This window comes from Contarinia nasturtii, unplaced genomic scaffold (assembly GCF_009176525.2).
Source record: "Contarinia nasturtii isolate CC-2019 unplaced genomic scaffold, AAFC_CNas_1.1 Cnas_scaffold_993, whole genome shotgun sequence".
Classification (NCBI taxonomy): Eukaryota; Metazoa; Arthropoda; class Insecta; order Diptera; family Cecidomyiidae; genus Contarinia; species Contarinia nasturtii.
The window spans coordinates 569,925-582,327 of NW_022198340.1; the positions used below are offsets into that span (position 1 = coordinate 569,925).

General features: G+C 34.2%; 1 protein-coding gene across 1 annotated transcript in view; it reads right to left on the reverse strand.

Moving 5' to 3' along the window:
* Positions 1-252: 252 nt before the first annotated feature.
* The window catches only part of LOC116343339 (uncharacterized serine-rich protein C215.13), a 30,094-nt gene continuing 17,943 nt past the window's right edge, over positions 253-12,403 (reverse strand). Inside the window, exons 3-6 of the mRNA XM_031771350.1 lie at positions 11,387-11,694; positions 11,059-11,201; positions 9,565-10,611; positions 253-5,532 (exon numbers count right to left, since the gene is read on the reverse strand). Coding sequence (XP_031627210.1) covers positions 9,591-10,611; positions 11,059-11,201; positions 11,387-11,694 — 1,472 coding nt within the window. The 3' untranslated portion in view covers positions 253-5,532; positions 9,565-9,590. The remainder of the gene's footprint in view (positions 5,533-9,564; positions 10,612-11,058; positions 11,202-11,386; positions 11,695-12,403) is intronic.

The window sequence follows — 12,403 nt, forward strand, 5'->3', positions numbered from 1 at the left end:
GGTAAGAACCATTGGGCGGCGACTGTATCGAGTCATCAAATCAAAGGTTCAGGTACAGTTGGACACTTCAGTGGAAATTTTCAGTTTAAAAGAACAAACAAGAAAGGGCATATATAAAGTTTTAGAGTGAATTACATAAAAAGAAGCGAAATAAAAGAGATGGTGCAATTTTATAACAACACATATTTTTTTTTATTTGAAATTGATTGGATTTTAATGTATTTTTTTTAAACTTTATCTTTTAACATCGTAACATTCAATAAATTGTCTTTTCTTTTGATTAAGAGGGTGAAACACCTCTGCAAAACATATAGACCATCCAATCCATTTTAACTTTGTTTACATTTGTTAATCACACATAGACTCGAAGTCTCTTGGCACATTATCAAATGATAGTCATATAAACAGTTTCGAAAAGTGTTGAGCCATACGCCGTAAATTGGGATACTTAACATTAATGCATACGAATTTAAAACGTTAACATCTGTATTTTGGCATTGGCACCTTAATCGAAATTGTTCGTATGACCAAGTTTTGCATTCCATTTATTCCATGTACGTATTTTATCTCGATCCAGATATAAATGTTTATTTATTATTATGTTTTTGGTGAACTTTGACACGTAAGAAACAGTTCAATTAACGACTAGATTAAAGAGGTTTGATTGGCTCTAAAATTTATTATTATTGACATCTCTTTTTTTTACTCATTTTCTTTTAAAAAGTATATTTGTAAATTGAATTGGCGAAGTTACGTGTGAAACAATGCCAACAATAAAAAGTGGAGAAGAAGAGAAAACTTAAAATCGAAATACGGTCACATTTTTATTCTATATTATATATCTTTTGACCATAAGTCACTGTTCAAACGTTGGCATTGTTTCAATTCTCAATTTTTTCCTCTTGAAAATATATCATTTCTAATCTTATATGTTTAAATGTGTGTGTGTGTTTGTGTTTGAAATGATGTTCTGTTTTGATGCTTGAACCAAAGATATAGGGGAAATCACAATATTTATAGTATGCACCTGTTTGAAGTGAGAGAGTAAGCATTCTGGTTGAGATTTTAATAGGCTTCTCTGCTGTATTTTCAGTAAGATGTTGAAATATCGAATTAAATTCAAGTGGTTCCACACCAACTGTATTAGATGCATTCACCGAGTGCAATGGTATTGTCATAGAGAAACGGAAATTAGAGAGAAGAATGTGTGGATTGAGTGCTCTACAACCCCTCGACCTCATGTGTACCAAGGTGAAACGGATTTTCTCGGCAACTCTCACATGAAATGAATTTAGAATTGCGTCTGCAATTATATATGGCACGATTTGTAACTGGCAAAGTAAACATAAGTTTATCGAATGTTTGCTCTTTATATAAATCACGTTGTTTTTTAAATCATTAAAAGATCAAAAACTTATCATTTATCAGTCACATAGGGGAAAATGGTTATGAATATAAAGGTCTTGTGACAACACGATGGGGCATTTTTTCTTTTCTTCTGTCATTCTTTATCGCTTTCTCTCACACCAAGAATGTATATTACAAACGGTTGAAAATGAAATTAATGACAGTTGACAGCAAAAATGCAATTTAACTGTACATCATATGTCGTGAAAATAGTTGCTGTCGTCGCCTATCATCAGCTTTAGTGCGATGGCGGCAATGGTGACGGAGACGGGCGAATGATAACGCAACAAATGAGTCATGTATGCCCAGGAATTTGTTCGTTAAATTTGATGTGGTGAGAGTGTTTAGAGTGTTCAAAACCCAATCCATGTTGTTTAGCATATGCACAATGACCACAACGGAGGCTTTTATAAAATGCTATAGTCCTTGGCTCGACGGAGTCATTTATGTTTTAATTTCTGTTTTGTTCAAATTCTCCCATTTACCGCAAAACCCAAGAAAATGTTATGAAACTATATTGAATTTTAGTTAAGGACAAATTGTCAATGTTATGTTAATGTGGATGAGCGATTTTCATCATTTTCAGTGGTATGAAGCGGTATCGTTCCATATCTCAATTTCATGGTGCGCATGAAAATCGAGAAAATGGCTCATGTACCAAGTTCGTTGGAAATTTAGACACCAATTGAAACATAGTACAAACTACGAACAACATTTTGTGAAAATACTATTTCTGCACATTTTTTTTTGTCAATACATAGTTAATAAATAGTACATGAAGAGACATGACACATCTGGAGCTATAATATAATATGTTTGGTTTTTTTTAATATTATTTTTTTTTATTTGAAAAATAGTTCAACAATTCATTTTTTTGTGCATTTTACGAGCATTCAAACGCAATTTATCTGTTAGTATCGTTTACGTAGTACGTGTTGTTTTCAATGTCATTTCAATCAAACTTGGCCGAGAGTGATATATAATCAGATTATTATCGGCTTTTACTTGCATTTTCTTATATACAAATAACCATTTCAGTTACATATATATTGATATTCACATCGTACAGTTGCCGATAGACGCGAAATATATTGCTTACATTTTAATGTTCAACCAAGCAATATATAATTCATGCACAGTTTTAAACGATACTCTTAAATCCCTCAACATTGTCGATATATTTTCAGAGTCAAAATGTTCAAAAACATAATAACATTGATTGATTATGGAAAAACCGAAAAAGCGCTGTCTTACCATCACCATCGCCCAATATTTCCATGGCGATGTGTGTTTGCCATACCATTCAACTAGTCTGTATAAACATTGTAATGTTTCAGAAGAGTTGAATGGAAAACTTGACTCGTTTCGAAATACTTAATAATACTTCAGCGCTTCGCATACAATTCGCATATTTGGTTTGGTTTTGCGAGAAAATGCATGTTGCGATTAAATATTTTGCACATAAATCTCGCCATTAAGGTCATGCCAATACGAATATGAAAAGAGTGAATTCGCACACACAAGAAAGTGGAGAAAGCTACAAGTTTTATTACGATCAAGTTTTTGAAAATATTGACCCTGTGTTTATATCTCTCTCTGTGTTTGTATGTGTGGTTGTATATAGTAATTCCCTTAATGTTATTTGCATTCCCCTAGAGGAATATATATATTTATTATTCATAAATTATCTCTCTTATTTACAATTTTACTTGCAATAGTCAGGTGATTATAGACTCAGTACCATGATGATTTATATTATTTTCAATATAATTTATATACAATATAATTTTTAAGCCGCTTCACCGAGAAGTGTGTGTGATGGGCCGCGTGTTATGTCTCTCTCTCTCGCTTGATCTTTGGCTTTCTATTTAATATTTCTCTTTTTTTTTTATATATATAATGTATTTAATCTAAACAACACACACATATTTTATGTTATAATATTGTTTGTTTTGGTTTTGAGATGTCTGCTTGGAACTTTATATATGTTATGATGTGTTTTAAACGTGTTTTCATAATATCTGAGGTATCAATACGATATGATATTTAATAATCAGTAAACATTTGATATCCTTTGTTGTTTATTCTTATGATATCCTTTGTTCTTATCTTTTTCAAAAGAAAAATATGTCAATATTTCTAATTCTTTGAAGAGAAAACAAATATATGTATATAGTATATGAAGAAGTATAGAGTAAAATTTGGATATGAAAATGAGTTGTTTATTAAATTCCAAGAAATTCGAACTGCTATGTCTTTGATATAATAGTATGTAGATAATTGTTGTTAGAAATATGAATGGTAATTCTCACTTTTCCCCAAAAAATGGTGTAATACCCTTATTTTTACCGAAAGGTTTTACAACATGGTTCATATTAATTGACTTATCTAAATACACTTGCTTAGGCTAATCTAAAAATAGAAATATTGTTTGATAGCATGTCTGTATGAGTTACATTCGTCTAACTTTGATTTCGAATAAAAAAAAACTGGTCTCTATTCGCCGTATGCAGCATGAACCATTTTTAGTAATTTGTTCTTCTTCCTCGCATCCACACTGTTCTGCGAAAAAAGATCTTTTTTTCGCAGGAAGAGATTTTTTCTGCTTCAAAATATTTGTGCTTCTGCTTAAACAAGCGATTTTATTATTTTTTTTCTGCTATTTAAATCTTTATTCTGCTAAATATATTATTTTTTTGTTTGATGTTGTTTTCTTATTAATTTATAGTTCCTAAAATTCAAAAAGACAATTTGACGACAACGCTTCATGGTTGGATAGAGCGAAAAATAACCAGCAAAATATAAAATGGAACATGAAATGTAATCTCTTTCGTTTTTTTTTCATCTGCAGAAAGATGCCAAATATGTGATACGTGTATCATGTACATTGCGCCCGTTTCAATCACAATAAAAGATAAATACGTCGAAAACGGAAGTAAAACGATTTTCCACTTTGTGTATTTATATGCATTTTGCTTGCGGCACATGAACAATTCACTTAGTTTGTGTTTTAATGTAAAATCAGAGGCATCTCATGTATGAAACATATTCACGTTTTGCCGAAAGCACAATAATTATTACCATCAAACGCAAGATGTGTTTTAATTGCACCGAAAAAAAAGTATCATCATATAAATTTCCATTTCGTTTGTAAGGAAAATAATGTGATTGTGTTAAACGACGAGTGTGAAAAAAGTTGAGAGAAAAAAAAATGAAAGGAAAATATTGAGCAAAGCGTCTCTACATGGTGCTGTTAAACGAAACTGTCGATTTGAATGTACGTTATCTTTCGTGTGCATTCAGTTAGAACAACAAATTTCGACACTGGATTCATACAATTCGAAAATTGATGCTGGTAACCTTATTTAACTTTGTACATCTGAGAATTGCTCGAACGAAAATGAAAACGGTGAAAATACGAAAAGTTTGTGAATCATTTCAGAAAATAATCGTAAAAAAATATATATTATCTAGTGTGCGCGAACAGTGGAAAATCGAGTAGGAGTTCAAATGATAGTGAACGAATAGATATTGAACTTTATCGAAACAAAGCGAACCAAAAAGCAATCAGAAGAGAACAGAACAGAAGGTACTAATATAGATTTATACATAGATTCACTTTAGAATTAGCATTTTTAGTAAAATATTCTTTATTTGTTAACGTGACTCTATTTTCCAATTTTAAGTGGAACATTCATAATCCATTATAACTTTACTCTGGATTTTTCTTTCCCTCTTGCATCGCCCCATTATTCGTTATCTATTCTAAATCTCTTCACATTTTCTCGTTTGTTGACTTTCCAATTGTCATTTCATTCGTTTTTCCTTTCTTCTTCTCGCTTTCAAAATAAAACGTCATTCAAAATTGACATTGTGTATATTGTGGTTTTTTTTTTCGTTACCTATATTTTTCCGTTCTCTTTGTTTTTGTTGATGTTTGCAAACTCTGTCTCACTCTCGCTATCTCTATCTCGCTCAATGTCATTGGTGATTTATCAGAAACGAAAACAAATTCTCTGGCACTTCTGCGTTTGTAACTCTTTGTTTAAGTGAATGAAATTAAGTAGACACTGAAGTATCATCTGCTTAAAGTATTTTGATGGGTTCTGTATTCATACGTTTTATCTGAAAAATAAAGAGAATAATTTTTTTTTTCATTTCATTTCGGGTTAAGTGGATGTGCAGACATAAGTACAATTGCAAAAGTTAGAGTGGGCTAGAAAACGAAAATGAGATAGGCAAATAAAGAATGGAGGAAAAGGACATACAAGTGGAAATGAGACCACAAATCACGTAGAGACCAGATTAAAATGATGGCTTTTTGATTATTATTCGAATGACGGCATTGGCAAATGAGATTTTATTTTTTTCTTTGACTTTGTTTCTCTCTCTCTCTCTCTCTCTCTCTCTCTCTCTCTCTCTCTCTCTCTCTCTCTGTCATTGTGTAATAATGAGCAAAATTACTTTGTTTGCCAAATTATATCGATAACAATTAAGTGATTAATGAGCCTTATTCAGAGAAAACATTTTCAATGCGCTTATTGGCGTTTTCACCAAAGCAATTTCATGCTTATTAGAATGACGCTTCGAAAATGATACAAAAATTTCCTTTTAGAACCGCGTTTATTATTATTACCCGACATATTTCGTAATGGTGATGGCATATCCACATATACACGTCTTGGCGGACGTGTGTATATTTTATAACCTTTGCCGAAAAACCGACAAACTTTTGTTACGCACGTCGATTTCAGATTTTTTAACATATTCTCGTCTTGAAAGGTGATTGAGTTTGACTTCATTGGTGAAATTTCCGTCATGTCATTGTGGCAGCTCTCTCACATACAACTCATAAAAATGCTGTCATCATAAAACATAAACGTGTATACGATACGTAGCGTTTAACGCAATAAACTGATTGGGAGGAAAACCGAAAATGGCAATTCATTTCGTTTCATTCATCTTCCGTGGCATCACACAAAATGCAAGGCAAGATAAATGTGGTTAATAAATAGTTTGGTGCCACATAATTAATCTTCACATTCGTTTAACAACCATTTTTGTGGTCCGTATTCTTTTGTGTTTGGCATAACATTTTTCGAATGGCCAAAGTCATTGAAGAGAAATTCTTGGAAATGATAGATTAGCTGGAACGCAGTTCTGTGAAGCGTAAAAACATGCACAAACAAACTGGACCTCTTTGTCATTACATCATCAGTATTCAGCTTGGGATATTCGGAAATAAGAAAATCCGGTGCTGCATCATTTTCAATTCCAATTTCAACTCGGTCGAAATCCAAATCGAAATGAAAACCCAAAGTCAATGGACTTTGAAGAAAATTTAATTCAAACTCCACCGTAAAAAAAAAGTCTGATGGAATTTTAGACGATTAAATCGAATATTATTGGTCTATTCTTTCTCTTTTTCTCTGTTTCTTTTGCTCTTGTTGTTCAAAAAGCGTAAGCACTTGTTTCAGCTCGATCGAACTGCGTCTGAACATGTCTGCACGATTCATCATTTATTTCATTCAAAGCACTATGAATTTCTTCTTTTTGTTAGCTCTTTCAACAGTCCAAAAATGTATATGTGTGTGCGTGTAAAAAACTTTTCACCAGATTTCAGGGATAACTTTAATATCTCACCCGCTTTTAGAGAACTTGGATAAAACCCATTTGTATGCCTTTTTCATATTTTATCCATGACTTCTTCGACGTTACAGTCAACTCCCAGACGTCAAAATTCACGCAACTGAGTAAATCGATTTTGACTATTTGCCGTAGGGTAAAATGATGAACATATTTTTTGGTATTTATGCGATATGTTCAACAATTAAAACAACAATCGAAGTGGCAATTGTGAGCGTGTGCTGTCAAACATTTCAACTTTTGCGTGTGCGTGCATAGAAGTCAAACTTTGTGTAAAGTTTTCGTTTTTTCTTTCGGGTAGCGAGAGATGGTCTGAATCCAAATACATTCTACTTTTGTGCGTATTTTCGATGTAAATTGTAAAATATTGCTTGCAAAGTTTGCACGTTAAAAAAACAAACAGATTTTAACAAACTGACAATTATTATGATTCGTTGATGAATAATCAGATTTAAAACGATCAACATTTACATTTGACGGCTTTGCATTCATTTCAGCAAGGTGGATGAGAGATAAAAAAACACACAACGCATGAAAAAGCACTTAAATCGAATTGAGCTTATTCAATTCACTGTAAAAACCACTTAAAATACTCGTTTTCGCTTTGGTATTTTGGGCGAACACAAAAACATGATATCGACTGTAATCTCGAATCATTCATATTACTCTCTTCCGCTTGAATAATCAATGAGTATTAAATGATAATAGAATATCTTAAACCACACACGTACGAGCTTTCCATCGATGTCGATATATATGCAATCTTTAGTTCTTCCATCGTCGAGAATCAACTTTTCTCTGTATAGACTTCGAGAGAGAGCGAAGAGGAGTCGCGTGCGACTATATATATATACGCTTGTGTATCTCGAATAAAAGCTCCTTTTCGTTAGTAGCACTTGCATATGGAATGAGAGCTCACATTGAGAGAGAGAGAGAGAAAGGAAAACGAAAGATAAAAAGAGAATTATGTGTCTTTCGCAGTTAACCCACCACATCATTTTGTAACGATATGATTGAGACGTGTGCGTACACGTATATAACATACAATGTAAGACCAAAATCGATGAAACCAAATGAAGAGATAGATAAAAACGAATAAAAAAGGAGATACATTAAAGATAGACCGTATGTATTTAACTTAACACAACATACATTATGTATTTGCAACGTATTTATCGATCTCATAGAGAAGCAACCGACATATACGCGTATTTGGAGAGTCTTTGATTCAATTTGAATAACTCAATAGCAATCACATCGAAAGTTGGATTCCCAACAAATCTGTGTGATGATTGTGCTTATGGCGTTGCCTTGATTTCTACTCTCTCTCTCTCTCTTTTTCTCTCACACACTCTGTCATGTTTTGCCGCCGTCATTGAGCGTCGAAGCTCACATCACTCGGAAAATGTTCGTCATTGGTCCCTGAGCTTAACTGCCGGATTAAAGTTCTCTCCATGCCGTAATTTCATGATATCGTTTGATGATTTCCGCTTCGTTTTGATTTCGGCGGGATAGCAAGATGTAATTGAGCGAAATTAGTTCTCATTTGGTTTGGAGCACCTGCTTCATTTATCATTTCGTGAGTTGATGTTTACGAATGCCAACAAATTGTTGTTATTCATCCGTTCGTCCGTCCAATTAGCAAAGGAAAAAGGGAAAATGGCAACATCATTTCCATAAAATGTGACAATTTTGTCGCGGAAAATTTTCGCCACACGTCGCATTCCAAAAATACGATGCGAATGGGGAAGATTGTCGCTCAAACGAAACATGTAATCCTGAAAATGATGCTTGATAAGAACAAATGGCTTATTTTATTCAATGAACATTTCAATTTTCGTCATAAAACTTCCTCCCGTGAATACAGAGGACAGACTCAATGAATTGTGAATAATGAATGTATGATTTTTATTATACCACTAGCAGACAATTTATTCGATTTTTTTTGTTGTATTTGATTTGATGTATGACGTCGTACATTTTCGGTGAACGTGGCACTATATTTAGAATTGATTGACACGCGCGTTCAAATCAAAAGGTAACCTGCCAACAATAACAGCAGTGGCATCAGAGCAATAACATTCAACGTCGTTGAGATAGATATGTATTTGAGTTAGAAATGAATGCTGGATGGAATGGATGAAAAGCTTTTAAGCAAAAAAAAAAAATGCTCAAACAAGCGCGCACAAACCAGTTAAGAGTGTTCAGTTTGATGCGGCGAAATGAATGCTTCAGATGAGGCTTCCAATTCGTCACATTTATTTATTCATCATTTCCATTCTCTGCAATGGTCCAATTTGAACGTTTGACTCACACTCAATCACCCGATTAGTTGAACACATTTAATTGATAAATCGAATCGTTCAATTTTGCTTACTTTCTATCACTTTGTCTCATTCTCATTCATTTCCTATCCTTTTTGATGCGTGCTTACTCTTCATTTCCCATCGAATACAGAGCGAAAGATATAGTATATAGTTCCAAATGACTGATTCACATTCAATCACTTACCATCTCAAGTTGAATCCCCAGGTATATTATTTTACAAATAGATCCTTGAGTGTTGAGCACAATGACGAATCGCACGAATCCTTCGAATCGTCTTCATCACTTTTACCAAACCAAAAGCTCGACGATGACGATGGTTTTGATGACGATGATGACGACGACGAACCGCCACCGCTACGTTTTGAACGTGAATCTTTTCCATGGCGAGCCGATTTTCGTAAAAATCCTTCAATCGCATTGCCAATGATGTGCGGGTCGACAAATGCACTTTTATTGTCCCAACGAAAATGACTCTTTGATTTTTTCTCTTTTTGCAATTCCTTTTCCTTAAAACGATCGAATACTTCTTTGGAAAAAGAGACCGTTACATTGGCGGTGTTCCGTAATGATTTTTTACGTGACATTGGTTGATGACGCTTTTCAAACCATCCCGATAATGATGCCGCATTTGATTTGTCGCTCGAATTTCCGGTCACCATTTGTTTGGCATTGTGTAAAATGGACACATCAAAACTATTTGATCGATTCGATCTTGATATACCTTGGTCGGGTGCTAATGTATTTGAAGATGATGTTGATGGTTTTGTTTTGCCCGGTGATGTGTCATCCACTTTATTGATTTCAGTTGCCGACGATGCCAGCGATGTAATTAATGATTTGAAATCGGTATTTGTAACAGCGATGCCAGTTCGTTTGAAAAAGCTTGTCGAAGGCGATTTGGCAGCGGCAGATGTTGATGGTGTCAATATTGGTACTGGCATTTCAGAAGCGCGTCGCAATGATGCGGCTGGTATTGGTGCCAATGGTGTTGAACCAACAAAATCGGAATATCGCCGATTTGTATATCGTGTTGCACTCGAATTACCTGCATCGCTGTAAGTTTGAACTTCGCACACTTTTTCATTGCTTGTATTCCATAATTTCATTCGAGCCTTTCGCGCTTGAACAATATCATCCATTATGTCCAACTGTAAATTGTGAATGCTGCCTATAGGATCGGTTGCTGGTGGTCCAGTTGATTGTTGACTCTCTCGTCGTGAAGCCAGCACTCTAGAAATGGTAAAGAATATGAAAATAATAGAGTTTTTTTTTTCATTGCCTTGAAGTCATCATTTTTTTCCATTACATTGAAGGTCTATAGAATTTTTCTGTTATTAGATTTTTTGTCGAGCGCATATATCTAATCGAACAAACTAAAACTGATTTTATTACGCAGAAAATCTAGATGAAAATCGGATGTACGCTTGTTTACCGATAAAAGTTTGACGAACAAAAGAGAGAAAAATTATCTTGAAAATAACAGAAAAAAAACTGGGCATTCCATGGAATTTTCAGTTATAAATAGCAAAAGCCAGGAATAATCCGGAATTGTAATCTTTTGTATGGATTCTTTCATGGTAAAACCATAACCGAGCGCATTGTGAATTACATGGAAATCGTTAGATTCATTAAACAAAAAACTAAACCATTTGCAATAGAAGCAAAGAGTGTACGTACCGACCGCCTGTTGGAAATGCTGCAACGCTTTCACGTCGTCCGCGTCCAAACACTGAAAATGGAACCTTCGATATGGTTACAACTGAATGTCGTCGACCGGATGGCTGTGGCGCTTGTGATAATGTAGCTAAAAATTCCGCTTCCTATTTTGTATTTGCATGCACAATTAATGTGAAATGCATTAAAAAATCAGCAGGAAATTAGATTGGATAAAATTGAAATGATTTAATTATAATGTAAAATGTAAAATGTAAAATGATAACGGTTACGGTGAGATTTCATATTGTGAAATGTAAATTGTAGATAAATAGAAAGTAAAATTACATACCCTTGGTGACGGTCCCGATCCTTCGCCGCCTCGTTCCGACAGACGACGCACTTGGCTCGCTGTTATTCCTTCTGTCACCTGTTGAGATGGCAGCGAATGTTTTCGCGTTTCTCGCCATGGTGACAATAGATAGGGGTTTATTGGTGAGCCTATGTCTAAACTATCACGTGGCGTTGATTGATTTGTGCTATTGGTGGCCACATCATTGTCATCAAAATTATTTGACTCTTCCACAACAATTTTGAATCCATCCTGTGCATTGAAACTCGACCCAAACTGTGGATTTCGCAGGCGATTTTTTGATTGCTCTGAAAAACAAGAACAACAAAAATAGACAAAATGAAAGGGACAAATAGAATAAATTAAAGATTTATTTGGACAACATCAGCATTAATACGTTCTTAACCTGACAAATGGTGAATATGTCAAAGCAATTTATTTTTCATCCCGACTTTATCTTTTCGGTGGATATTATCGTCGGTCTCTCTTCCGACCCTCGCTCTTCTTTTTCACTTTATGGTATTACCCATGGGATGGATATAAAGAGATTCCCTTATTGACTTATATGTGATTTGGATTTCTTCGGAATACATTTGAATTTTTGTGCAAAAATCACATTGTGCTCTGCATTGATTGCATACAATGTCCTTTGGTGTGGTTTCACACAGAGTTGGCCAATCTGTACTGCGAAATACTTTGACAAATTGAGATAAAAACGAGAGAAAGATCCAAAGAATAACATTATTCTTACTTTGTAGTTTTGAAACCACTAGTTTCTTGTTCAGTTTTCACTCTATTGAGAATAGAGCACAATGGTGTCTCATTCAAACTTTTTGAATATTGAACGAATGAATTCACATGAGGGGAATATTCGAACATTGAGTTTGCAACATTGTATGTGTGGGGTGTACAACTTGTGCGTGCTCAATGTGACGCCCCAACCAGCAAACTCGTCCAAATCTAAAAATCACTATGCACGATTTTCGAGCAAAACATTAAATGATATTTTCATCCTAA